Source organism: Ranitomeya variabilis, chromosome 7 (genome assembly GCF_051348905.1).
Source record: "Ranitomeya variabilis isolate aRanVar5 chromosome 7, aRanVar5.hap1, whole genome shotgun sequence".
Classification (NCBI taxonomy): Eukaryota; Metazoa; Chordata; class Amphibia; order Anura; family Dendrobatidae; genus Ranitomeya; species Ranitomeya variabilis.
In genome coordinates this window covers 11,142,652-11,168,044 of record NC_135238.1, presented here as the reverse complement: position 1 = coordinate 11,168,044, position 25,393 = coordinate 11,142,652, and the positions used below count along the sequence as shown (strand labels likewise).

At 41.7% G+C, this 25,393-nt stretch overlaps 2 protein-coding genes and 1 long non-coding RNA gene across 5 annotated transcripts; all 3 read left to right on the top strand.

Annotated features, from left to right (window-relative positions):
• The first annotated feature begins 1,610 nt into the window (after window positions 1–1,610).
• LOC143785258 (sulfotransferase 1B1-like) lies at window positions 1,611–10,377 on the top strand. 2 transcript variants are annotated; one of them, XM_077273991.1, is made up of 8 exons: window positions 1,611–1,743; window positions 6,723–6,864; window positions 7,103–7,228; window positions 7,400–7,497; window positions 8,364–8,490; window positions 8,760–8,854; window positions 9,849–10,029; window positions 10,112–10,377. In XM_077273991.1, the coding sequence occupies exons 2-8, from the start codon at window positions 6,732–6,734 to the stop codon at window positions 10,222–10,224; spliced, it is 873 nt and encodes a 290-aa protein (XP_077130106.1). In that variant the 5' UTR covers window positions 1,611–1,743; window positions 6,723–6,731; the 3' UTR covers window positions 10,225–10,377. The 2 variants fall into 2 exon arrangements, with proteins under 2 accessions (XP_077130106.1, XP_077130107.1); XM_077273992.1 differs by having other exon boundaries at window positions 1,617–1,657.
• An 8,190-nt stretch (window positions 10,378–18,567) lies between these two features.
• LOC143785260 (uncharacterized) lies at window positions 18,568–19,214 on the top strand. Its single transcript, XR_013217961.1, has 3 exons — window positions 18,568–18,706; window positions 18,933–18,999; window positions 19,082–19,214. It is a non-coding gene; the product is annotated as an uncharacterized LOC143785260 (long non-coding RNA).
• Window positions 19,215–19,560: 346 nt separating this feature from the next.
• LOC143785259 (sulfotransferase 1A1-like) lies at window positions 19,561–24,038 on the top strand. 2 transcript variants are annotated; one of them, XM_077273993.1, is made up of 8 exons: window positions 19,561–19,682; window positions 20,490–20,666; window positions 20,784–20,909; window positions 20,993–21,090; window positions 22,482–22,608; window positions 23,001–23,095; window positions 23,326–23,506; window positions 23,597–24,038. In XM_077273993.1, exons 2-8 carry the CDS (start codon window positions 20,534–20,536, stop codon window positions 23,701–23,703), a joined length of 867 nt encoding a protein of 288 aa, XP_077130108.1. In that variant the 5' UTR covers window positions 19,561–19,682; window positions 20,490–20,533; the 3' UTR covers window positions 23,704–24,038. The 2 variants fall into 2 exon arrangements, with proteins under 2 accessions (XP_077130108.1, XP_077130109.1); XM_077273994.1 differs by having other exon boundaries at window positions 19,586–19,682; window positions 20,467–20,666.
• The last annotated feature ends 1,355 nt before the right edge of the window (window positions 24,039–25,393 follow it).

Sequence of the window (25,393 nt, the reverse complement as noted above, 5' to 3'; positions counted from 1 at the left end):
TTCTCCTGTTACCCTTGTGAAAATGTAATATTTTGTGCTGAAAACATATTGGTGGGGAAAATTTGATTTTTATTTTTACGGCTCAACATTAGAAAATTCTGTGAAGCACCTGAGGGTTGAATGTGCTCACCACACATCTAGATCAGTTCCCTGAGGGGTCTAGTTTCCAAAATAGTGTCAATTGTGAGGTATTTGCACATCAGGGGCTCTCCAAATGCAACATGGCATCTGCCAATTGTTCCAGGAAATTTTGCATTTAAAAAGTCAAATGGCGCTCCTTCCCTTCCGAGCCCTGCTGTGCACCCAAACAGGTTTTCTCCCTCATATAGGGTATCAGAATGAACAGGAGAAATTACACAACACATTTTTGGGGTCTATTTTTTTCTCTGACCCTAGTCAAAGTAAAAAATATTGGATCTGAAGTAATTTTTTTGTTAAAAAAAAGTTAAATGTTCATTTTTTTTTAAACATTCCAAAAATTCCTGTGAAACACCTGAAGGGTTAATAAACTTCTTGAATGTGGTTTTGAGCACCTTGAGGTGTGCAGTTTTTAGAATGGTGTCACACTTGGGTATTTTCTATCATATAGACCCCTCAAAGTGATTTCAAATGTGAGGTGGTCCCTAAAAAAAGTTTTGTAAATTTTACTGTAAAAATGAGAAATCGCTGGTCAACCTTTTAACTTCCTAAACTAGTAGCAAAGCCACAGAAGAGGGCTGCAAATCCTCCAAAAATTACAAAATAAAGCTGAAAAGGGGCAGCACGGCTTACCTGCCCAGGTCTCTGATTTCTATTTGGTATTTTGCACCTGTGTTGCCGCCATCTTTGCTCCATGGGCTGGCGGCATCCTGGAGTGCATTTGTTCAGAGACCTGGGCAGGTAAGCGGTGCTGCCCCTTTCCAGCTTATAACTCCCTAAATAAAAAAAAAATTGTTCCAACATTGTGCTAATGCAAAGTAGACATGTGGGAAATGTTACTTATGAACTATTTTGTGTGACATATCTCTGTGATTTAAGGGCATGAAAATTCAAAGTAGGAAAATTGCGAAATTTTCACCAAATTTTCTTTTTTTTCGCAAATAAACGCAAGTCATATCAAAGAAATTTTACCACTATCATAAAGTACAATATGTCACGAAAAAACAATGTCAGAATCACCGGGATGTGTTAAAGCGTTCCAGAGTTATAACCTCATAAAGGGACAGTGGTCAGAATTGTAAAACTTGGCCCGGTCATTAACGTGCAAACCACCTTCCAGGGTAAAGGGGTTAAAAGTTGGCAGGCCTGCTCTTCTGTGACTGCGATTTTGTGCAATGATCCCATTTACTGCACTAATTTTTTTTAATTTTTTTTTTAAGCGGGGTCAATTAGAATTTAAACTTTGAGGCAGCATGAATTTTTTTGTAGGCCTCTGGTGATACGTCTGCTGAGCCATGTATCTAATCTTGTATGGGATACATTCTGCTGTATCTAATTTGGGCTACATACAAGTTTACGGTAATAATTAGATAATTAGAGGACGCTGCACCAGTCGGGGTAAAAGGGTTAACAATGAGGTCACATGGTCGCTCCAGCACTGCAGGTACCGCCCCTGCTCTTCTGCTCCGTCAGTCCTCTCATTGATGAGTGCTGGGAGTGCGGCTGCTGCCATCCTCAGGTACGTGCAGGGTTAGTGCTGGATGTACCGTCCCGGACCTCAGAACCAAGTCCGACTATCAGAACACCGCCAGAACCCGAGGCCCGGTGAGAATTGTTCAGTTCTTCCTAGTGAAACTGCAGCAGTCTGGGGAAAACTGTGGAGGGGATTCCTATAGATTCTGTGCTGGTTCTGATGATCCGAACACAAATAGCGGGTTCTACTAACTGAACGACTGAGTTATTGTGACTATAAATTCAATGAATCTCTTTCATAAGAGTCCAGCTCAAAGGTCAGAACTGTGTCACCATGGATAGAGCCAGAAAGTAACGGCAGAGAAGTCCGAACCGACAGTCATATTGTGTGTAGACTAGAAGGAGATGGAACATTTCTGCTAAGGGTATGTTTCCACGTTCAGGAAACGCTGCGTGTGTCAAACACGCAGCGTCCAGATGTTACAGCATAGTGGAGGGGATTTTATGAAACCCCGTCTCCACTATGTGTAGTAACACTCATCCGGCGGCCCTGCGATTCCAGACATGCAGCGAGTCTTTTTAGAACGCAGCATGTCCGTTTGGGGTGCGATGATTCCGGATGTGTGCAATGAACACATCCGGCATCATCACGTCTACAGAAGGGGGTGGAGCTTTGGGCGCAGCGGGTTTTCCGCTCTGTCCAAAGCGCCGGCCATCCTAAACGTGGACACGTACCCTTAACTCATATCGTCCACAACACTAAAGATAATATTCTTATCAATATGACAATATTATCTGCTCCCTATGTACAAGAATATAACTACTATAATACTGCTCCTATGTACAATATAACTACTATAATACTGCCCCTATGTACAAGAATATAACTACTATGATACTGCCCCCTATGTACAAGAATATAACTACTATGATACTGTCCCCTATGTACAAGAATATGACTACTATAATACTGCCCCTATGTACAAGAATATAACTACTATAATACTGCTCCTATGTACAAGAATATAACTACTATAATACTGCCCCTATGTACAAGAATATAACTACTATGATACTGCCCCCTATGTACAAGAATATAACTACTATAATACTGCCCCTATGTACCAGAATATAACTACTATAATACTGCTCCTATGTACAAGAATATAACTACTATAATACTGTCCCCTATGTACAAGAATATAACTACTATAATACTGCCCCTATGTACAAGAATATAACTACTATAATACTGCCCCTATATACAAGAATATAACTACTATAATACTGCCCCTATGTACAAGAATATAACTACTATAATACTGCTCCTATGTACAAGAATATAACTACTATAATACTCCTATGTACAAGAATATAACTACTATAATACTGCTCATATGTACAAGAATATAACTACTATAATACTGCCCCTATGTATAAGAATATAACTACTATAATACTGCTCATATGTACAAGAATATAACTACTATAATACTGCTCATATGTACAAGAATATAACTACTATAATACTGCTCCTATGTACAGGAATATAACTACTATAATACTGATCTTATGCTCAAGAATATAACTACTATAATACTGCTCCTATGTACAGGAATATAACTAATATAATACTGCCCCTATGTATAAGAATATAACTACTATAATACTGCCCCTATGTACAAGAATATAACTACTATAATACTGCCCCTATGTACAAGAATATAACTGCTATAATACTGCCCCTATGTACAAGAATATAACTACTATAATACTGCCCCTATGTACAATAATATATCTACTATAATACTGCCCCCTATGTACAAGAATATAACTACTATAATACTGCTCCTATGTACAAGAATATAACTACTATAATACTGCCCCTATGTACAAGAATATAACTACTATAATACTGCCCCTATGTACAAGAATATAACTATTATAATACTGCCCCTATGTACAAGAATATAACTACTATAATACTGCCCCTATGTACAAGAATATAACTACTATAATACTGCTCCTATGTACAAGAATATAACTGCTATAATACTGCCCCTATGTACGATATAACTACTATAATACTGCCCCTATGTGCAAGAATATAACTACTATAATACTGCCCCAATGTACAAGAATATATCTACTATAATACTGCCCCTATGTACAAGAATATAACTACTATAATACAGCCCTATGTACAAGAATATAACTACTATAATACTGCTCCTATGTACAAGAATATAACTACTATAATACTGCTCCTATGTACAAGAATATAACTACTATAATACAGCTCCTATATACAAGAATATAACTACTATAATACTGCTCCTATGTACAAGAATATAACTACTATAATACTGCCCCTATGTATAAGAATATAACTACTATAATACTGCTCCTATGTACAAGAATATAATTACTATAATACTGCCCCTATGTACAAGAATATAACTACTATAATACTGCCCCTATGTACAAGAATATAACTACTATAATACTGCCCCTATGTACAAGAATATAACTACTATAATACTGCCCCTATGTACAAGAATATAACTACTATAATACTGCCCCTATGTACAAGAATATAACTACTATAATACTGCTCCTATGTACAAGAATATAACTACTATAATACTGCCTCCTATGTACAAGAATATAACTACCATAATACTGCTCCTATATACAAGAATATATCTACTATAATACTGCCTCCTATGTACAAGAATATACTATAATACTGCTCCTATATATAAATATATCTACTATAATACTGCCCTTATGCAGAAGAATATAACTACTATATTCTTGTACATAGTAGCAGTATTATAACTACTATAATACTGCCCCTATGTACAAAAATATAACTACTATAATAATACAGTACTGTGGGGGCTGATATCAGATGGCAGCAACAGCCATTCATCAATTAGAAAATAACTCCTTCTACAAGAGAACACCATGAAAATAAGTAAAATAGAAATATACACAAAAGTGATACCCACATAGCATATCACACCATCACAACCTCTCCCCCCTCGTAATAAGTGAGCACGCCATGAGGTCTACACAGACCACTGGCCTGCTCACTTTAGTTCACATTGCTCAATCGTTTATAGTTCCTTGGACAGTGGCAGGTCGGCCTGGGAAGCCTATGGTTCTTCTTGTCGAGACAGTCCATTGGCGTTCTGGTGTTGGCTTCCCCACTTGTATTGGATGGAGAAGCTGTAGGGTTGTAAGGACAAGCTCCACCGCAGCAATCTTCCATTGTCCCCTGATACGCGTTTCAGCCATGTGAGGGGGTTGCAGTCTGTAACAATTGTAAAGTCTCTGTAGTGCAGTGTGATTATTATCAGTATATATAGATTTATCATTATACAGTGCAGTGTGATTATCAGTATATATAGATATATCATTATACAGTGCAGTGTGATTATTATCAATTGTCACGGGGTCCTTCTCCAGTATCACACAATCAACAGAGCAAGAGAAGAGTGAACAATCCCAAGACCTTTATTTAGGCAAAAATATGAAAGGTCCATATACAATCCACCACACAAAGGATAAGGTAGTCCAGAATTCGAATGCAGTTCAGTAGGAGGATAAAAGCCCTGGGAGATGAGTCCAACAATCCAGCAGAGGATAACAGTCCATATACGCTTCTTTCTCTCTGAGATGCTGTCTTCACATCATGGTTCCACACAGGACTGATCTGTGTCTCACCTCACAGATATTTTAAAAGTCTCCCTCCTCATTCACAGGTCAGGGGGGAAGGTCTCAGGGGCTCATTTTTTCGACAAGCTAGGTCAACATGTCATTAGCATTTTAGCAAACAATACAGTACTGTGGGGGCTGATATCAGATGGCAGCAACAGCCATTCATCAATTAGCAAATAACTCCTCCTACAAGAGAACACCATGAAAATAAGCAAAATAGAAATATACACAAAAATGATCCCCACATAGCATATCACACCATCACAATACCATTTTGGTGCAGAAATGATCTTTTAATCGCCCGTTATTGCATTTTCATGCAATGTTGCGGCAACCAAAAAAACGTAATTCTGGCGTTTTTAATTTTTTATCTCGCTACGCCGTTTAGTGATCAGGTTAATCTTTTTTGTTTCATGGGGCGATTCTGAACTCGGCGATACCAAATATGTGTAGGTTTGGTTTTTTTATTTTTTTTTTATTTCGAATGGGGCGAAAGGGGGGTGATTTGAACTTTTATATTTTTTAAAAACATTTTTTGATTACTTTTGGTATGCTTCAATAGCTTCCATGGGAGACTAGAAGCTGCCATAACCCGATCGGCTCTGCTACATAGGAGCGATGATCAGATCGTCTCTATATAGCAGAATTACTCACGTGCTAGAAGCGCCGACCACAGGGTGGCGCTCACAGCAATCGGGCACTGACAACCATAGAGATCTCCTGTTGTCATGCCAACACACCGGTGACCTGCGATCACGTGACGCGAGTCACCGGTGGGCGCATTTCCGGCGTGATTACCCGACTAGTGTGTGTGAATACTAGGCAGCTCCTTCACCCATCCACTGCATTAGGAGTCAGTCCGTAGAAGATCAGCGCTTGTGTAAACTTTTACCAATTACAAGCAGAACCAAGAGGTGACGGACTCTGCTTGGAAGGTAAGTACAATTTACAATTTACATTAAAAAAAAATACGTCGGTGATAAAGCCGTCACGAAAATGTTGAAAGAAAATGCCAACAAAGATGCTTCAGCAATAACACGGCTGTTGTTTTCTTGACGTTATTTTTCTTTGGAGAACTCGGTGAGTACACTATCGTCTAAAAGACACTGTATGCACAAGGTCTTAGTTATTATGTAAATCTGCCAATTTGTAATGCTTGATAAAATAGGGCTTGGATGAGTTTTCACCACAGATTTGCTGGCAGAAGTGTTGACAGTACTCTAAGAGACCGGGACTTTTTCACCTTCTAAGAAAAAATTGCTATATTCATCTTCTGCCGATCCTGTGTTTACATCATTTCTTACGTCCTCTTCACCTCTCAAGTTGTATTCTTAGTCCTATCCAGATCTCACAGCTCTTGTAAAGACTCTCCACCTATCTCCTAGGTTGCAGACATGGTTGATCGTCCTCCAATAAAAGTGGTGAGTGGGATGCCCACTCTGGCATCGTTTGCAGAAAACTGGGAGAATGTTCAGTGCTTCCAGGCCAGAGACGGGGACCTGCTGATAGCTACCTACCCTAAATCAGGTGAGACCATTTTTTTTTTCCAGGTATAATATAAAGTACTAAGAGCATCATCCTGGGGTGTCACTGCTAATTTTCTCCTGGTGATTTGGATATTAACATATACAGTGAGTAAAATAAGTATTTGATACGTTGACGATTTTTTTTCCCCTCTCCATTCTTGCAAAACAGGCATAAAATACTTATTTTCCCCACTGTATGTATGACTTATGTCCATGCTCAACACTTTATCTCCCAATAGGTACCACGTGGATCAGTGAGATTTTGGACCAAATGCTACATAATGGAGATGTAACGAAAACCCAACGTGGAGCTATCTATGAGCGGGTGCCTTTTCTGGAGTATGCCGTGCCCAACATGCCCACAGGTAATTGATGTCACAATGGTTGGTTATCTTCTCTACAAATGACCAGGTTACAAGTCAGAAGCTCTGGTGAACTGGTTGAACCATTGGCCATGTATCTTCCAGGAGTTAATTTCTTTCATTGTCCAAGATGTTCTTTGATTTTACAAGTCCAACTTGTTACCTTTCCCTCAGGAACGGAGATCTTGAAGGCAATGGAGTCTCCGCGCATCATCAAAACTCATTTACCCGTGCACCTCCTGCCAAGAAGCTTCTGGGAAAAGAAATGCAAGGTACTGGAAGTATGACGTGAGCTCCTTGTAGATCGAAATCGTAGACCATCACCCTGCTTCTTTCTGATCAGTCTGGAGTGACGTGGAGCCTTAATTTCCTTATTCTCTTGCCATCTGCTTAGGTCTTCTTTTCAAGTTCTCCGTGGCCAATTTCTCTTCCTGTAAATCCTAGTCTTTGCCTCCATGGAAGGCCTGTTCATTCCTCTTACTTTATATGTGACCTATCTTTTTTATGTACAGGCTTCTCCATAAAAGGTCTATCATACTGCTCCAACCATGTCCGTCGTTTGTGGTTTAGAGCCTGGTTCTCCTGTCATACACCTTGGATAGCTGTCGGATGAATGTTTTGCTTTTTTTTCTTTTTTTTTTAAGAGCTGTTTTTCCTGACATGCAATCTTGGCCTTGTTGGGATGGGATGCAGATCTATAAAGCAGTCTGAACAAATTTTAAGCTTTAGCCACCCCTACGACATGTCAAAAAATACAATACGACAAATGTATTTTCCAAAAGATATTTGTCATTGGCTGGTTTCTTGTAATTTAATTTCTGAAAAAGCAGCAACGGAAAATTATCTATATATTATATTGGGTCCATCTATACGATTGTAGATCTTGGCCATACTCTATCGAGAAAACGCACCCATAAGTCCTTCTGTTGGCTTTTTCCATACTCTATTGATATAAAAAGTTCACCTGTCCTTCTATAAACCTTGGTCACACTCTGTCGCTGTATATCAAGGACCATAATTTATTCTTTACAACTTGCTGCTGAGCCAATCCACACCTACAATTGTACCTTACTGTCTTTTCCTCTATGGCTTTTCACTGCAGAGTATTTCAGTATCTTCATTTTTACTTCTTCTGTAGATCATTTACATGGCTCGGAATGCTAAGGACGTATTGGTGTCGTATTATCATTTTCATCGTATGGCCCTTGTGCACCCAGATCCGGGGACTTTTGAAGAATACCTGCACACGTTCATAGAAGGGAAAGGTACATATAATATACCCACCCAAGGTGTGACACGCTGGTAACAGAAGATGTTAAATCCTATAATGGAACCTGGACTGTAACCTTCTTGGATGCAGATAAATATAATATTGAGTTACTCGGACCAGTAACTATACCGATAGTCTGCAGACTGCGATACCCCAGCTATTATGAAACAAAGACTCTCAACATGCACTGAAAACCCTCCTCTGCTTTTGATTGTTCACACTTCGAGATCGTTATTGATTATCCTTCTCCTTTTACCTCCGTAGTTGCCTGTGGGCCATGGAGTGACCACGTGAAGGGCTGGTGGAAGAACAGACATCAGAAAGACATCCTCTACCTCTTCTATGAGGACATGTTAGATGTGCGAGATATCATTATCAATTCAATTGTGTCTTCTCCTTTTTCTTGGTCTTCACTATTTGTGGAACTTCCTCTTTATGTGACTACTCTATTTGTGGCTTTTCTATCTGTGTCTCCTTCTTTCTCTTTTTCTCCACCACTATTTTTGTATCTCATCCTTTATCTTTGGGTCTTTCTCTCTTATTCTCCAACAATATTTGTAGTTCCTCCTCTATCTGTGACTCCTCTTCTACTTTTCTCGTCTGCTATTTGTGGTTCCTCCTTTCTTTCTGGTTCTTCCTTTTTATGTGACTTATCTATTTGTGGCTCATCTCTGTGGCTTGTTTTCTCTTTTTCTCCACCACTATTTATGGCTCCTCTTCTCTGTGGCTCCTCTTCTCCTTTCTCCGCCACTATTTGTGGCTCCTCCTCTCTCTGTGGCTCCTCTTCTCTTTTCTCCGCCACTATTTATGGCTCCTCCTCTCTCTGTGGCTCCTCTTCTCTTTTCTCCGCCACTATTTATGGCTCCTCCTCTCTCCGTGGCTCCTCTTTTCTTTCCTCCACCACTATTTATGGCTCCTCCTCTCTCTGTGGCTCCTCTTCTATTTCCGCCACCACTATTTGTGGCTCCTCCTCTCTCTCTGGCTCCTCTTCTATTTCCTCCGCCACTATTTGTGGCTCCTCCTCTCTGTGGCTCCTCTTCTCTTTTCTCCGCCACTATTTATGGCTCCTCCTCTCTCTGTGGCTCCTCTTTTCTTTCCTCCTCCTCTCTCTGTGGCTCCTCTTCTCTTTTCTCCGCCACTATTTATGGCTCCTCCTCTCTCTTTGGCTCCTCTGAATTTCCATACAACTGAATTCAGTCTGAAACTTTAATTACCCATGCCGCTGAACTGTGCACATGTACAATCCACAACCAGCTCTGTCCAACACAGCGGCAGTGTGACCATAAAGATAAGGACCGGATTAGACAAGGAGCTGGGAAAACTTTCTAAACTCTTACCATCTATTTGGTGCAGGACCAAGACCGTGAGATACGGAAGGTGATGAAGTTCATAGGGAAGGATCTTCCTGAAGATGTCCTGGAAAAGATCAATCAGCGCACCACCTTCAAGGCCATGAAAGACAACCACATGACCAACTACAGCTCCATCCCTTCCTTCGTCATGGACCACAACATATCTCCCTTCATGAGGAAAGGTACCAGGTGCTTCTGGGGATAATCAATACTGATGCTAGGTGGTATTTATAGTTGTCCAATCCTGTATTTCTGCCTTTTTAGGGATTTGCGGAGACTGGAAGAACCATCTCACGGTGGCTCAAAATGAATTATTTGATGAGTATTATAAAAGGGAGATGGCCGATACCGACCTGACCTTCCACTTCGAGGACTGAGACCGCGACCTGCAAAGCCTTTCTCCTTATCTCAATCTTTATCATTGCACATAAAGATATTTTATAGGTTGTAGTCACTAACAGTAATGACGCTGTCATTATCAGCTTCTGGTTTGTACTTTACATCCAGTAAAAATAAAAGACATTCTGTTACTTGCCGGTGTTACATGATTCATAGTCATAAAGTAATACTAGGAAACAGCAATATGTATTCTCCGGGAGAAAGAACCGGAAAGGGAAACTTTGGGAGATTAACACTGTCCTAACATTGGATGCATCGGGTCCCCATGTATGATGTGAGCTCAAGAGCTAAGCCAGCATCAACCATAGAAGATGATGACTGTGTTCAGGGGTGGATTAAGGGTAGCCAGGGCCCCGGACTGTTCATACACTGTGGGCCCCCCGGTCATGTGACGGGGTCATCATGTACCTGAACCAGATTATTCTGGAAAAATAGTTGCTGAGTGAAACTCCACTTCTCACCTATCACACATTAACAGTTCCCATCACCAGATCACACATATAACCGGAAGCTTTTGTTTTGGCCAAAAGATTTTTCAAGCCACCACCATAAAACGGTAGACACTTTTGGCCGGGCCCTACTCTATTGTAACCTATTAAATATTTGTTAAAATGTGCAATACAATTTAGGTATATTTTTATTTATTTTCCAATTTTTAAAATGACCAATGATATCGCATACAAGGATCAAATACCACAACACCATGTCCAAACCACATATTGCCACCAATGACCAAATAATATCACATACAGAGAACAAATACCACCGCACCATGACCATACCACATATTACCACCACAAAGTGACCAAATAGCACATACAAGGGACAAATACCGCAACACCATGACCAGACTACATATTACCACCACATAGTGACTGAATACTACAATACTGATCAGTAATAAACCAAACCACAATACTATCACCATAAGTGACACCATAAGTGTCATTAAACACAGGAGATCTGTACTTAGTATTCAGTGTCTGTGTACAGGTAATACAGTGATCACCGGTGACATTATACACAGGACCTCTGTATATAGTATACAGTGTATAGTGTCAGTGTATAGGTAACACACTGACTCACTAGTGACGTCTCTAGGTGAAGTCCTTCATCTTTCATCCAGCACAGACCGCCATCACTTCATCCAGCCAGGACTTGTCATTCCTGGCTCCAGCCATATGTTCTCGCATCCTGCCATCAGTATCCATCCTGCCCCATTTGATCCCCCCATCCTGCCCCATATGATCTCCCCGTCCTGCCCCATCGGTCTCCATCATATCCATCCTGCCCCATGATCCTGCACGATCTGTCTCCAATCCTGCCCCATGTCTTTCATTCTGCCGTTTCTCCAATCATGCGCCGTATCTACATTCTGCCCATGTCTCCAATCCTGCCCCATCTGTCTCCAGTCCTGCCCCCAGTGTTTCCAGCATCTCTGCCCCCAGTGTTTCTAACATCTCTGCCCCCAGTGTGTCCAGCATTTGTTTTCCCCAATGTATCCAGCATCTCTGCCCCAAATGTGTCCAGCATCTCTGCCCTCATCTGTGTCCAGCATCTCTGCCCCCAATGTGTCAATGTGACAATTACATCAGACGCCGGCGACGTGCGTGCTGTGGCTGTCAGCTGCCAGCCTCTGATTGGCTGGCAGCTGTTAACTATTGACGTGCAGGCCCGCAGTCAATAGCGTTAAACTGCCGCAGCGCCAGTAGAGGCCCGGTGAGATGAGACGGGGCCCGATGCGGGCCCCCTCTGCCCGATGCGGGCCCCCTCTGCCCACCGGGCCAATACATCAGTCAGGGCAGTAATGGCCCCCCCACACCATGGGGCCCTGGGTTACCGCCCAGATTGACCTCATTATAATCCGCCCCTGACAGTGTTACACAGCAGTCATCCACCTCTAACAGCATTGATCAGAGATGACCCTCAGGAGGTCTTCCTGTAAAAGTTTGCATTCTAGATGCTGGTGGGGGTGTGAGTTCTGACTTTGCAGCTGGGAGGTGCGGAGCCCGGTGTCTTCTTACAGCTACACAAGCTTACAGGACAATCTAAGGCTTCTATTACATCCCCCATTCCTTTACAGGCCCCATATATTGCACAATTCAGTATAATGGGCCCATACAGTGCTCGATAGGTGGCATTTTGCCCCTTCTTTGTACACTCACTCTCACTCAGGGAGATTGGATGGAGACGTCTGTGATCAGCAATTTGCAAATCTTTTGGTCTGGACAGTGACTGGGCCATTTACACACAGGAATATGCTCTGATCTAAACCCTCCATTGTAGCTCTGGCAGGATGTTTAGGGTTGTTGTCCTGCTGGAAGGTGAAGCTATGTCCCAGTCTCTTGTCTTTAGCAGCCTCTAACAGGTTTTCCTCCAGGACTGAGCTGTATTTAGCTCCATCCATCATTCCATCACCTCTGACCAGCTTCCCTGCCCCTGCTGAAGAAAAGCCTCCCCACAGCATTGTAATGTATAAGAATTAGATCTGTCTCTTTAAGAAAGTGAAGGAGGGAGTTAAGTTTAGTTTCAGTTTCAGTTCTAGCCTGAGAGGGAAATGTTATGCTGCTGTTATTTTGTGTGCTGGAGGAAAAGAAGAGAAGAATAAAATACAGTTAAAGCTTACTCTCTCTTAAATTCCTTACACCGTGTGGATGCTACAACTGGTGACGAGGATGGGATTGAATCACCTACTGCTGTGAGTACTGACCCCTGCTTTACCGCTTCACACGCCAGCGCCACTGAGAGACTCCATCATGGCTGAATACTTGCACACGTTCCCACAGTTTGATATGACTGATGTCACTAATCTCATAACTGGAGAAAATGGTTAAATCGGTTTCAGAATTTCCTGGAAGCAATAGATATAAAGGATGATAAAAGAAAGAGAGCCGTGTTCCTGCATTGTGCGGGCACAGGAGTCTATGACATATACAGCACATTACCAGCAGCGGAGACAGACACGTACAGCAACTGCTCCAAAGCTCTCACTGATTACTTCAACCCTAAACAAAACATCAGATATGAAAGATACAAGTTCAGGATTGCTAAGCAGCTTCCAGAAGAATCCATAGACACCTATGTCACCCGGCTAAAAGAACTTGCACATGGGTGTGCATTTACTGACGTAGATGATGAAATCCTAACTCAAGTAATTGTCACCTGCTCGTCTAATAACATAAGGCGTAAAGCTCTGCAGCAGGATCTCTCTCTGCATGATTTACTCAAGATGGCCCATGCTATAGAGATAGCAGATCATCAGGCAACTGCAATGGAGAAGGGGGATAATTTACATGTGCATAATCTCAAACATAACAGTGCACAAGGCAAGCAAGCCCCGCAACAGAAGAAATGTTATAGATGTGGACAAGATTTCCCTCACCACATGAACAAATGTCCAGCTATAGGACAAACAGCAAATGTGGAAAAGGGAACCATTTTGCAGTTGTCTGCAAATCAGCGCCCAACAAGTCTCCTCTGCCAATGACAAAGCCTGCAAATATAAAAATGGTAAATCAGGATATAGAAGAAATGTCTGTGGCTGAGAACTATGTGTTCACGACTTCTGTCACTGGCTCAGTGCAGTCTCCATGTATTACACTCACCATCTGCAACACGGATGTCACCTTTACAATAGATACAGGAGCTTCGGTGGATATCATAGACAGCAATGCTTATGAACAGTTGAAAACAAAGCCAGTCTTACAGCAAGTGCATACTAAAATCTTTCCATGTGGATCTAAAACACCTCTGGTTACAATGGGACAATTTGATGCTGAACTTAGCTATAAAGAAAATAGTCAGAAAACCACTTTTCACACATTACAAGGATCGGGAGGCTGTCTTCTCAGCTAACACACTGCCTTGAAGCTAGGACTCATCCAGATTGTTCAAACCATAACCGACCCTGCGGACATGGATGTACAAGCCATGGTGAAGTTTTCCCTCCCTATTTAGTGGATTGGGGAAATTAAAGGACTCTCAAGTGCATCTTCATGTGGATGACAGTGTTCGTCCAGTAGCCCAGGCTCACAGGCGTATTCCATTTCACCTGAGGAAGAAGGTAGAAAAGGAACTCCAATTACTCATGGATGATGATGTCATAGAAACTGTTTCTGGTCCCACTCCGTGGGTCTCTCCACTTGTGGTAGTTCCAAAACCAAAGACTCCAGAGCAGGTGAGACTGTGTGTTGACATGCGCCTGCCCAACACTGCTATTCAGAGGGAAAGACATATCTCACCCACAATTGATATTATTCATTTATTAAATGGAGCAACTGTTTTTCCAAAGCTCGACCTCAATAAGGGCTATCATCAATTAGAATTGAGTCCAGAATCCAGATACTTAACAACATTTTCCACCCATGTGGGTCTCAGAAGATACAAAAGATTGACATTTGGGGTCTGCTCAGCAGCGGAAATTTTTCAACATACGATAAGGAGCCTCATTCAACACATTCCAAATGCCTTTAATTACAGGGATGACATAATGGTTTTGGGGAAAACTCAAGCTGAACATAATCGTGCTCTATATGCTATCTTTGAATGTCTGTTCTCTTCTGGACTCACTTTAAACAAAGAAAAATGCGAATTTGATAAAAATTCATTGGAGTTCTATGGTCACATTTTCTCGGCGGAAGGAGTAGAACCTGATCCCAAGAAAGTGGAATCCATCAGAGCAGCTTCAATTCCACAGGATGCCAGTGAAGTGCGCTCTTTTCTTGGAATGGCAAGCTACTGTGCTAGATATATTCCAAATTTTTCGACAATCAGCACTCCATTAAGGGAACTCACGAAACAAAATTGCGTTTTTCAATGGTCCCAAGACTGTCAGGCCTCTTTTGAAACAAAAACGAACTCTGCTCAACAACCACCATGGCCTATTTTGATCCAGCTCTTCGAACGAACTGATTGTGGACACCAGTCCCGTGGGACTGGGTGCAATTTTAGCACAATACAAGGATGACAGTCAAAGTCCCCACATCATTTCTTATGCAAGTGAAAGCTTAACGAGCACTGAAAGAAAGTATTCACAACCTGAAAAAGAAAGCTTGGCAGTCGTCTGGGGATGTGAACACTTTCACTTATTTCTCTATGGCGCTCCCTTCACTATTGTCACAGATCATCAAGCTCTCCTTACAATTTTTGGAAATCCCAGAGCTAAAATGCCGGCACGGATTGAACGATGGAGTCTATGTCTACAGGACTATAATTACAAAATTGTTCACAAACCTGGAAAATACAGCAATCCGGCTGATTACCTCTCAAGACATCCTACGAATGATGATTTACCTGGGCATTCCTCCATTGAAGAATACATCCACTTTGTTGCAGCTCACGCCGTGCCAAAAGCACTTTCTGTTGATCAGTTTGTGAATACAACAACAAGTGATAAGACACTCTGTGCCTTAATACAAATTATCCAAAATAGGAGGTGGCATGAAATTCAAAAGAAAAAATTTCCTGAAGATGGGATTGATCTGAAGGAGTTAAAACTATTTTCAAATGTACTTGAGGAATTATCAGTCACTGAAGATCAACTCATCCTTCGTGGTACCAAACTGGTTGTACCTAAGGCCTTGCACAACCTAGTCATACAGATAGCACACGAAGGTCATCTAGGAATTGTTGGCACAAAAAAGTTACTCAGAGAAAAAGTGTGGTTCCCAAATATGGATAAACTGGTGGAAGAGAAGATTAGACATTGCTCCACTTGTCAATTAATTACTCCATCGTCAACTCTAGAGCCATTACAAATGTCTCCGTTACCCACTGCTGTATGGGAGGAAGTGGCAGTCGACATATGGACCATTACCAAATGGCCAATACATTCTAGTAACAATTGATGAATATTCTAGATATCCTGTCATTTCATTCATCTCTTCAACGTCTGCTAATAGTGTCATACCAGAACTGGACGACATATTCTCTGCATATGGCATTCCGAGAGTGGTCAAAACAGATAATGGACCTCCATTCAATGGACATGTGTTTGCACAGTTTTCTGAATACTTGGGGTTCAACCACAGAAAGATCACACCTTGCGGGCCGCTAGCTAATGGAATCGCAGAACGTTTCATGCGCACCATGGGGAAACGAATCAAGGCAGCTAGCCTGGAGCACACCCCACTGAAACAGTCACTATACAAATTTATGCGCAATTACCACAACACGCCACATTCCACCACTAATGCTGCTCCATCTCATCTCATGTTCAGCAGAACTCTTCGTACACGGATCCCTGATGTGACCAGTCATCTCTTACCAGATGACTCTTCAGTGCGAACAATGGATTTCTTTAACAAGCAAGCCATGAAACATTATGCAGACAGAAGGTGAGGGGCACAGCCATGTGCCATCAAAAGAGGTGATATGGTTGTTGTGCGTCAAAAATCAACCAACAAAACCTCAGCTGCATATAGTCCTGCAAAATATAATGTTACTGAGAGAAAAGGCAGTATGGTCACGGCTGAGCGAGACGGACACTCCATCACTCGAAATTCCTCACATTTTAAAATCATATCGCAGAACAATGGTAATGAACTCCCACCAGTGGGAGATTTGATACCCGACGGTGGAGAGGACCAACAAGAGGTGGCTGATCCGTCAGCACTGGACACCCCCAATGAACCCAGACATTACCCTACACGGGAAAGAAGGGCTCCATCGAGACTTATTGAAGAGATATAATTTAAAAAAGGGTGGAATTAGACAATACAGACATATGGGTTTTCTTGGACATTTTCGTGTTGTTGCATTGTCATTTCTCGGACATTTTCGTGTTGTTGCATTGTCAATATTTGTTTTAGGTTGTTAATATATTTAAAAAAAAAAAAAAAAGGGGATGATGTAATGTATAAGAATTAGATCTGTCTCTTTAAAAAAGTGAAGGCGGGAGTTAAGTTTAGTTTCAGTTTCAGTTCTAGCCTGAGAGGGAAATGTTATGCTGCTGTTATGTTGTGTGCTGGAGGAAAAGAAGAGAAGAATAAAATACAGTTAAAGCTTACTCTCTCTTAAATTCCTTACACCGTGTGGATGCTACAAGCATGATGGTGCCTACACCATTTAGCCAAAAAAGTTCTATTTTGGTCTCATCTGACCAGGGCACCATCTTCCATATGCTCGTTGTGTCCCCTATATAGGATGTGAAAGAAGGTGCTCTGGTCAGATGAGACCAAAGTAGAACTTTCTGCACTAAATGCAAAACACTATGTGTGATGAAAAACTTAACACTGCTCATCACCATGAAAACACCATCCCCACCATCACATATGGTGGTGGCAGCATCATGCTGTGGGGATGCTGATTACAAATGAACCTTACAATTCTCAGGTTTATATTTTTCAAATGCTTAGAAATACATGTATCAGTTCCTTTAGTCGCCACAAATGCTTTCTACTTTGTGTTGTTTTCACAGAAAATCCCAATAAAATACAATTAAGTTTGTTTAAGTAATGTGGAAAAGTTCACGGGTATGAGTACTTTTTCAAGGTACTGTAATCGCATCCTGTGTGATACTGTCTGCTAAACTATGTATCTAGTCCTATCATGTGTGATACCGTCTGCTGAGCCGTGTATCTAATCCTATCCTGTGTGATGCTTACTGCTGAGCCGTGTATCTAATCCTATCCTGTGTGATACCGAATGCTGAACAGTGTATCTAATCCTCTCCTATGTGATACTGTCTACTGAGCGGTGTATTTAATCCTGTCCCGTGTGACACTCTCTTCTGAGCTGTGTATCTAATCCTTTCAGGTACAATACTGTGGGCTGAGCACTTTAGCTATTCTTTCTGTGTTCACTGTGATTGATAGGCTGCTGTGCACACACACAGCAGCCCTGCCCTGCCTCAGGCTTTAGTTAATTGTGCACCTGTGTCTCAGCCTGTCTCACCCTTTATCTTTGGTGCTGGTTTGGCAGTGTGGAGGCCAGATCTGAGATGTCCGCACAGGACCTGATCGGCCTTTACCCGCGCTTGCCTTTCCTGGCACCAAGGGAGTGATTCTGAAATGCTACAGGTACAGTTTGCATGTAATGTGGTCTTTCTTTTTATACTCTCAATACATTTAGGAGGCCGTAATGGCACAACGCAAATAAAATACGTAGAGTAGGACTGCCCCATTATGAGAATGCCGTGAAGTGGCGGGGTGGCTCAAAGAATTGATCAATTGTTTGCTAAATGTCTCATATTTGAAATAGTTAGAATTTAGTTTGTGCATGTGCACTTTAATTGTTGCGTTCTGACCATAAGCAGTGCTGGCTTCTCCCCTTTTTTTTTCCACTTTATCTAATCCTTTCATGTATGATATCATGGGCGGAGCAGAGTATCTAATCCTTTCCTGTGTGATCCCGACTGCTGAGCTGAAGGAAGATGCATCAGAATAGTGGTCTCTCTTGCGTGTCCTGGCCGGAACTGTCAGGGCTGTCACCATTGTTGCCGGGGGAAGCACTTTCTTACCGGTATAGATCTTTGCACCTGACTGTTGGGGTCTGGTGTGATATATGAGACTGAGCGCCTGGAAACGGGGCTTTTGGTGGGGACCCAGCGTATGTGACAAGAGACGTTGACTCCCTCTCCACTGACCAACGACAATTGACAGGCCCGCATTGCACCGCTCCATCCCCCGCGCATACAGACTGTGCATCTCCTGAGACTAACCCCCCCGTTATTCTCCGACCTTTACAGCACTGACCGGTCGGTTCAGCTGATACCTTCGGACACTCTTTGTAGCACTGCTCTGGCGCTGCACGTGGTGAGACTGCGGCCTCCACTTCGGGGCTTTGTACATCATTAGTGGTGCCACGGACCTTCCCTCTATCTGCACCTCATTCCAGGACCACAAGACCAGGATACTTTGATGCCATACCGAGACAGTGCTTCACTTTTCTTGAGGACCGGCTCAGACACTTCTCGCGTCACCTACGGCGCCATCGTGGGATTTTCCAGCCTCCAATTTCCAAGAACCACAGACTGATAAGTTAACTTGTTATTTGAGCCTTTGTTATTTCCTTATTGCCGTATACACGTTGTTTACCATTCCCTTTACTCCCTGCATGGAGTATTTACTACTGTGGTAATTATATACATAAAAACCCGTTAACTCTTGCTCTACCTCCTGCTCGTCACTGCATCCCGAGTACCTGATAGAACCTCACAGAGCTATGGCAGCTAATCCTGGTGACACCTCTCGCTAACATATTTTATCACTTCTGACCTTCTTCTTGTACATAACATATGTTGATGAAGTTTCATAACAGAGGAGTTATCGCTGCAGGTAATAGGAGGTAGATTGAGCAGTACACATAGTTCTGTTATTGGCATCAGACCAGCACCCGCCCCTTGGTTATCCTTTTAATGCCGTGTCCGACCTCCTCCCTCAGACACTGGTGTGACTCCTCGCTCTGCCAGGCTGTGGCTGTCTCTGCCATCCCTAAGGTAGGTAGCAAATGTCCCCCTGAGTAAGACAACTTCATGTCTGTTTTAGCACCAGGTGATTTTGCACCATTGCAACCTTAATTATATTTATATACTGTATATATATAGTTTTATTTATTTATTTTTTTAATTTTTTTGGCTCTTGTTCTAGATTTTGCGACAATAAATGATTTATCAGGGTGCAACAAGATACAGAGGATACTGGAAACTTAGATAATGATGATAAATTCTCATATTTGTGTGTTCTTCCGAACTCCCGGGTAGTGCATAAAGTAGTGAAATATTACAATTTGCATCCATTCTTGCGATATTAGCAGCGTTGGTCGGTCTCCAAGGCAACGAGCTGTATACAAAAGTGTTAATATCTCAAGAAGAGCCGCAGATTTTAGCAAACAGTAAATTGCAAAGGTGCTTGTATTCACAATATCCATCTATAAAAATGGGAATATACCTTTCAATAATTAAACGGGCTGGTAATACCTGATCAGCAAAAATGTAGATACCTGCCTAGAAGTCTATAGCAGTTGACGAAGTATATCTCCACTCATATCCAGAGCTGCAGCCTGAAGAACTGTGATTGCAGCTCTGGGTGCCAGTGAGGTAGTAATGCAGGTACTGTGCTTCATCAGGACACACAACCTTGTACATCAGGATCAGGAGATAAGAGGGGTGAAGTTACTCAACATCATACACAGATTTAACCAATAAAGTTTGGAGCCACCTCCTGGTTAACTCTTACTTTTCTACTCTCTCCTGACGTTGTCTCTCCACCTCTTTTACACAGACGCCATCTATTTGTCATTATAGCTAAATACTGTACCCCGTCCTCCTGGGCTAATAGACCTCCAGATATGGCTAATCGCACACCTCTAAGACTGGTGAGTGGGCTGCCCGTCGTGGGACATTTTGCAGATAATTGGGAAAACGTACAATGTTTCCAGGCAGGAGATGGAGACCTGATAATAGACACCTACCCTAAATCTGGTGAGACCAATGATTTTTCTATTTCTAATAATGGGCTCCAGCGGTTGTGTCTATGGCGTGGAGCCTGAGGGGCCTAGATGGTCCCTTTCCCCTCTGAGTTCTGTTGCTGCTTCCTAGGTACTACCTGGATCAGTGAAATTGTAGACTTAATTCTACATAATGGAGACACTGATAAATCCAAACGTGGACCCATATATGAGCGGGTGCCCTTTCTGGAGTTTGCAGTACCAGACATGCCCACAGGTAAGCAATGCAGATACCTGTGCTACACCTGCCTCATTTATGATATAAGGTCCATATCATGCAACTTGCTGTCTCTTTCTCAGGTACAGAGCTCCTTAATAGGAGGAAGCCTCCCCGATTGATCAAATCTCATTTACCCGTCCAGCTCTTACCTGACAGCTTCTTGGAAAAGAACTGCAAGGTATTGGAAGTATGACATGGACTCATTCCAGACCTTGGTGGGTTATAACAGCTTGTTCGTATCTGTCCAGTCTTTCATTTCTCAATGTAGCTCCGATGCTATAGAAGAAGTTGGTGTTACTATGTTCCATAATATCCTGTCTTTTTTAGATTTTCTTACGTAAGGTAACCAGGATTATACTTCCTGTGTTGTGGTGTTTGGTCCTCCCTTTACTTCATAGGTCCATCTCTTGTATAGTTAGGTCATTCTCTACTTTAACCTGGTCCATCTATTGCCTAGCCTTCTTGCGTGATCCCTACGCTTTTTATATAGGGTCATGTCTCTTACTATACGGCTAGGTCTCTCTTTTGTTCCATTGTCTTGTCTCTTTATATTTCTAGGTTTAGTTTTAATTCTGTAGAGCTTGGCTTCTCATTTACATAGAGATCTTCCATTCTTCTTGTGTGGTCCATCTACTTTATATATAGGGTCAAGTCTCTTACTATACGGCTAGGTCCATATTTTGTTCCATTGTCTTGTCTCTTAATATGTCTAGGTTTAGTTTTAATTCTGTAGAGCTTGGCTTCTCATTTACATAGAGATCTTCCATTCTTCTTGTGTGGTCCATCTACTTTATATATAGGGTCAAGTCTCTTACTATACGGTTAGGTCCATCTTTTGTTCCATTGTCTTGTCTCTTTATATGTCTAGGTTTAGTTTTCCTTCTGTAGACCTTGGTTTCTCATATACATCCAGATCTTCCATTCTTCTTGTGTGGTCCATCTACTTTATATATAGGGTAATGTCTCTTACTATACGGCTAGGTCCATCTTTTGTTCCATTGTCTTGTCTCTTTATATGTCTAGGTTTAGTTTTCCTTCTGTAGACCTTGGATTGTCAAACATGTCCTACATCCAGGTCCATCTCATAGCCTTCTTGTGCGGTTCATCTACTGTACATAGAGGGTTATTCCTCTTGCTATATGGTTAGGTCCATCTTTTGTTCCAATGTCTTGTTTCTCTATATGTCTAAGTTTAGACTTCCCTACGTAGAGCTTGGCTCCTCATATACATCCTACTTGACCGGTCCACACCTGCTTTATACATTGGGTTATGACTCTTGCTACATGGGTATGTCCATCTTTTGCTCCTTTGTTTAGTTTATGAGTCTAGGTCTAGTTTTCATTCCATAGAACTTGACTCCTCATATGCATCCTCCATCCAGATGTATCTCTTGCAGTGCCACCTGCATCATCTTCCTTTCACCTGTCAGTATTGCTTTCGGGATATTATTACTTAAAGAGTCATCTCCTTTCTATAAATTGGGTCCATTGAATTTCTCAGTACCATTGTCACTCATTTTATTATCCAGCTCATGACATTGATGTAGAAAACTTCATCTTCTTCCCCCAGGCGATTTACGTTGCTCGAAATCCAAAAGACGTGTTGGTGTCATATTATAATTTCTACCACATGGCCGTTGTGCACCCAGATCCGGGGACATTTGAAGAATTTTTTCAAAACTTCATCAAAGGGCAAGGTAAATATATGATCTAAATACATTATCTGTTGGGTTGTAACCACAGACATCTCACACGTTTCCTAATAACAAGGAATCCTCCACATCCTACTGAAAAAGATTCCCTAAAACTCTTTAAGCAGTGGCACAGCTCAGAAACCATTTGAGTCTTTCTTCTGAGGAGTCCGGGTGTTGGGGATCAACTCTTCTCGTCCGTTTTGGACTTCAGGAGAATGAAATTAAATCTAAAGCGATTATATTAAGACTTATGTCCAACTTTGAGAAGCTCCTTTTTTAAGCTTTTGTGTTTAAACAGCTCTCCCTCTTACCCCCTACTGTAAATTTTAAACATTGAAGTCCCCCATTAACACGCAGGATACCATTCTAACTATGTGCCATTTTTTCTTCTCTAGTTTCTTATGGATCTTGGGCCGATCATGTTAAGGACTGGTGGAAGATGAGACAACACAGAGACATCCTCTATCTCTTCTATGAGGACATGATAGAGGTGAGGAGAACACTTACTATATGACCCAATTTTTATAATGGCTTCTATTTGAATTGCTAACATCGATAGTTACTATCTTGCTCTAGTATGCGAGCGGGCACACTGCCTACGATGCTGGAGATCCAGTAATGTAATTGTGGCTCATGCCTAACATGCCGGACAACATATTTTTGAAGGACCATCGACACAGGATATGCGAGAGTGACCAGAACTTCTAAACCTCTATTTAGGACCTAAAACGTGAAATCAGGAGAGTGATGAAGTTCTTAGGTAAAGAGCTATCAGAAGACATTGTGGAGAAGATCTACCAGAGCACCACATTCAAGGCCATGAAAGAAAATCATATGGCCAACTACACCACCATCCCTTCCACCATCATGGACCAGACCATCTCACCCTTCATGCGGAAAGGTATGGACGACATCAGATACAATCTGAAGGACTTTGTCTGTCAGCAGTAGACATGTCATAGTCATTAATCTTGTATTTCCATTTCTGCAGGAACTCACGGAGACTGGAAAGGCTATTTTACAGTGGCTCAAAATGAGTTATTTGATGAATATTATAGGAAAGAGATGGCTGACACCGACCTGACCTTCCACTTCTAGGACCATAAAGTCACCTTGTTCCTACCTCTTGTATGTTCCAATTTTTAGATTGAGATACTGTTCTTCTTTTAGACTTTTTCTAATTTTGTAATAAATATAATATGACCATTCACTGTATAAAAGACTAAATGCTAAAGTTTGTACACCCCTAGTAGTGCCTCAAGAATATTGGGCCTGCCCTGAGGAAAGGCAGGATCGGAAGACACTGAATCTTTCTTATCATATACACAAGACTTTTGTTGTAATATTCAGAGATATATTCAGTTACAATCCCCGTCATCTCTTGGACTTGTCAATGTAATTTTCCAAGAGTAAAATCATTTTTGTATGTTAAATCTTGTGATGTCATCATCACCTTATATATAAATGTATATCTTCTATAAATTACATATTTTACCTTAATGGTCACTGTTGTTACAACGATTTGCGGAACACAATAGTATGAGGAAATATAAGAAACATTGCAATATATCTCATCAAAGGCACACGCTTCTTTCTCCACCTAAAAGCCACTTTGTCTTTCCTATCTCCTAAACTCATCACTCTGAAAAATGGCTAAAATCCATCTTGATTAAAACAACAAGTGTATATATACTAATACCAGAAGCCTCACCAACAAATTAGAAATGATAGTGTAGGGATAAAACTATAATATCGTTGGTATAACGGAGATGTAGCTGGACGAAAGCCATTCTGCACAAGAAAATCACATGACAGGTGACAATCAGGGAAACCAGAAGCTCTACATTAAAAGTCACCCACTTAACCCAGCATTCTAGATGCTGGTGGGTGTGAGTTCTGACTTTGCAGCTGGGAGGTGCGGAGCCCGGTGTCTTCTTACAGCTACACATGATTACACAGCTGGGAGGTGCGGAGCCCCGTGTCTTCTTACAGCTACACAAGCTTACAGGATAATCTAAGGCTTCTATTACATCCCCCCATCCTTTACAGGCCCCATATATTGCACAATTCAGTATAATGGGCCCATACAGTGCGCGATAAATGGCATTTTGCCCCTTCTTTGTACACTCACTCTCACTCAGTGAGATTGGATGGAGACGTCTGTGATAAGCAATTTGCAAATCTTTTGGTCTGGACAGTGACTGGGCCATTTACACACAGGAATATGCTCTGATCTAAACCCTCCATTGTAGCTCTGGCAGGATGTTTAGGGTTGTTGTCCTGCTGGAAGGTGAAGCTATGTCCCAGTCTCTTGTCTTTAGCAGCTCCTAACAGGTTTTCCTCCAGGATTGCGCTATATTTAGCTCCATCCATCTTTCCATCACCTCTGACCAGCTGCCCTGCCCCTGCTGAAGAAAAGCCTCCCCACAGCATGATGGTGCCTACACCATTTAGCCAAAAAAGTTCTATTTTGGTCTCATCTGACCAGGGCACCATCTTCCATATGCTCGTTGTGTCTCCTATATAGGATGTGAAAGAAGGTGCTCTGGTCAGATGAGACCAAAGTAGAACTTTCTGCACTAAATGCAAAACACTATGTGTGATGAAAAACTTAACACTGCTCATCACCATGAAAACACCATCCCCACCATCACATATGGTGGTGGCAGCATCATGCTGTGGGGATGCTGATTACAAATGAACCTTACAATTCTCAGGTTTATATTTTTTAAATGCTTAGAAATACATGTATCATTTCCTTTAGTCGTCACAAATGCTTGCTACTTTG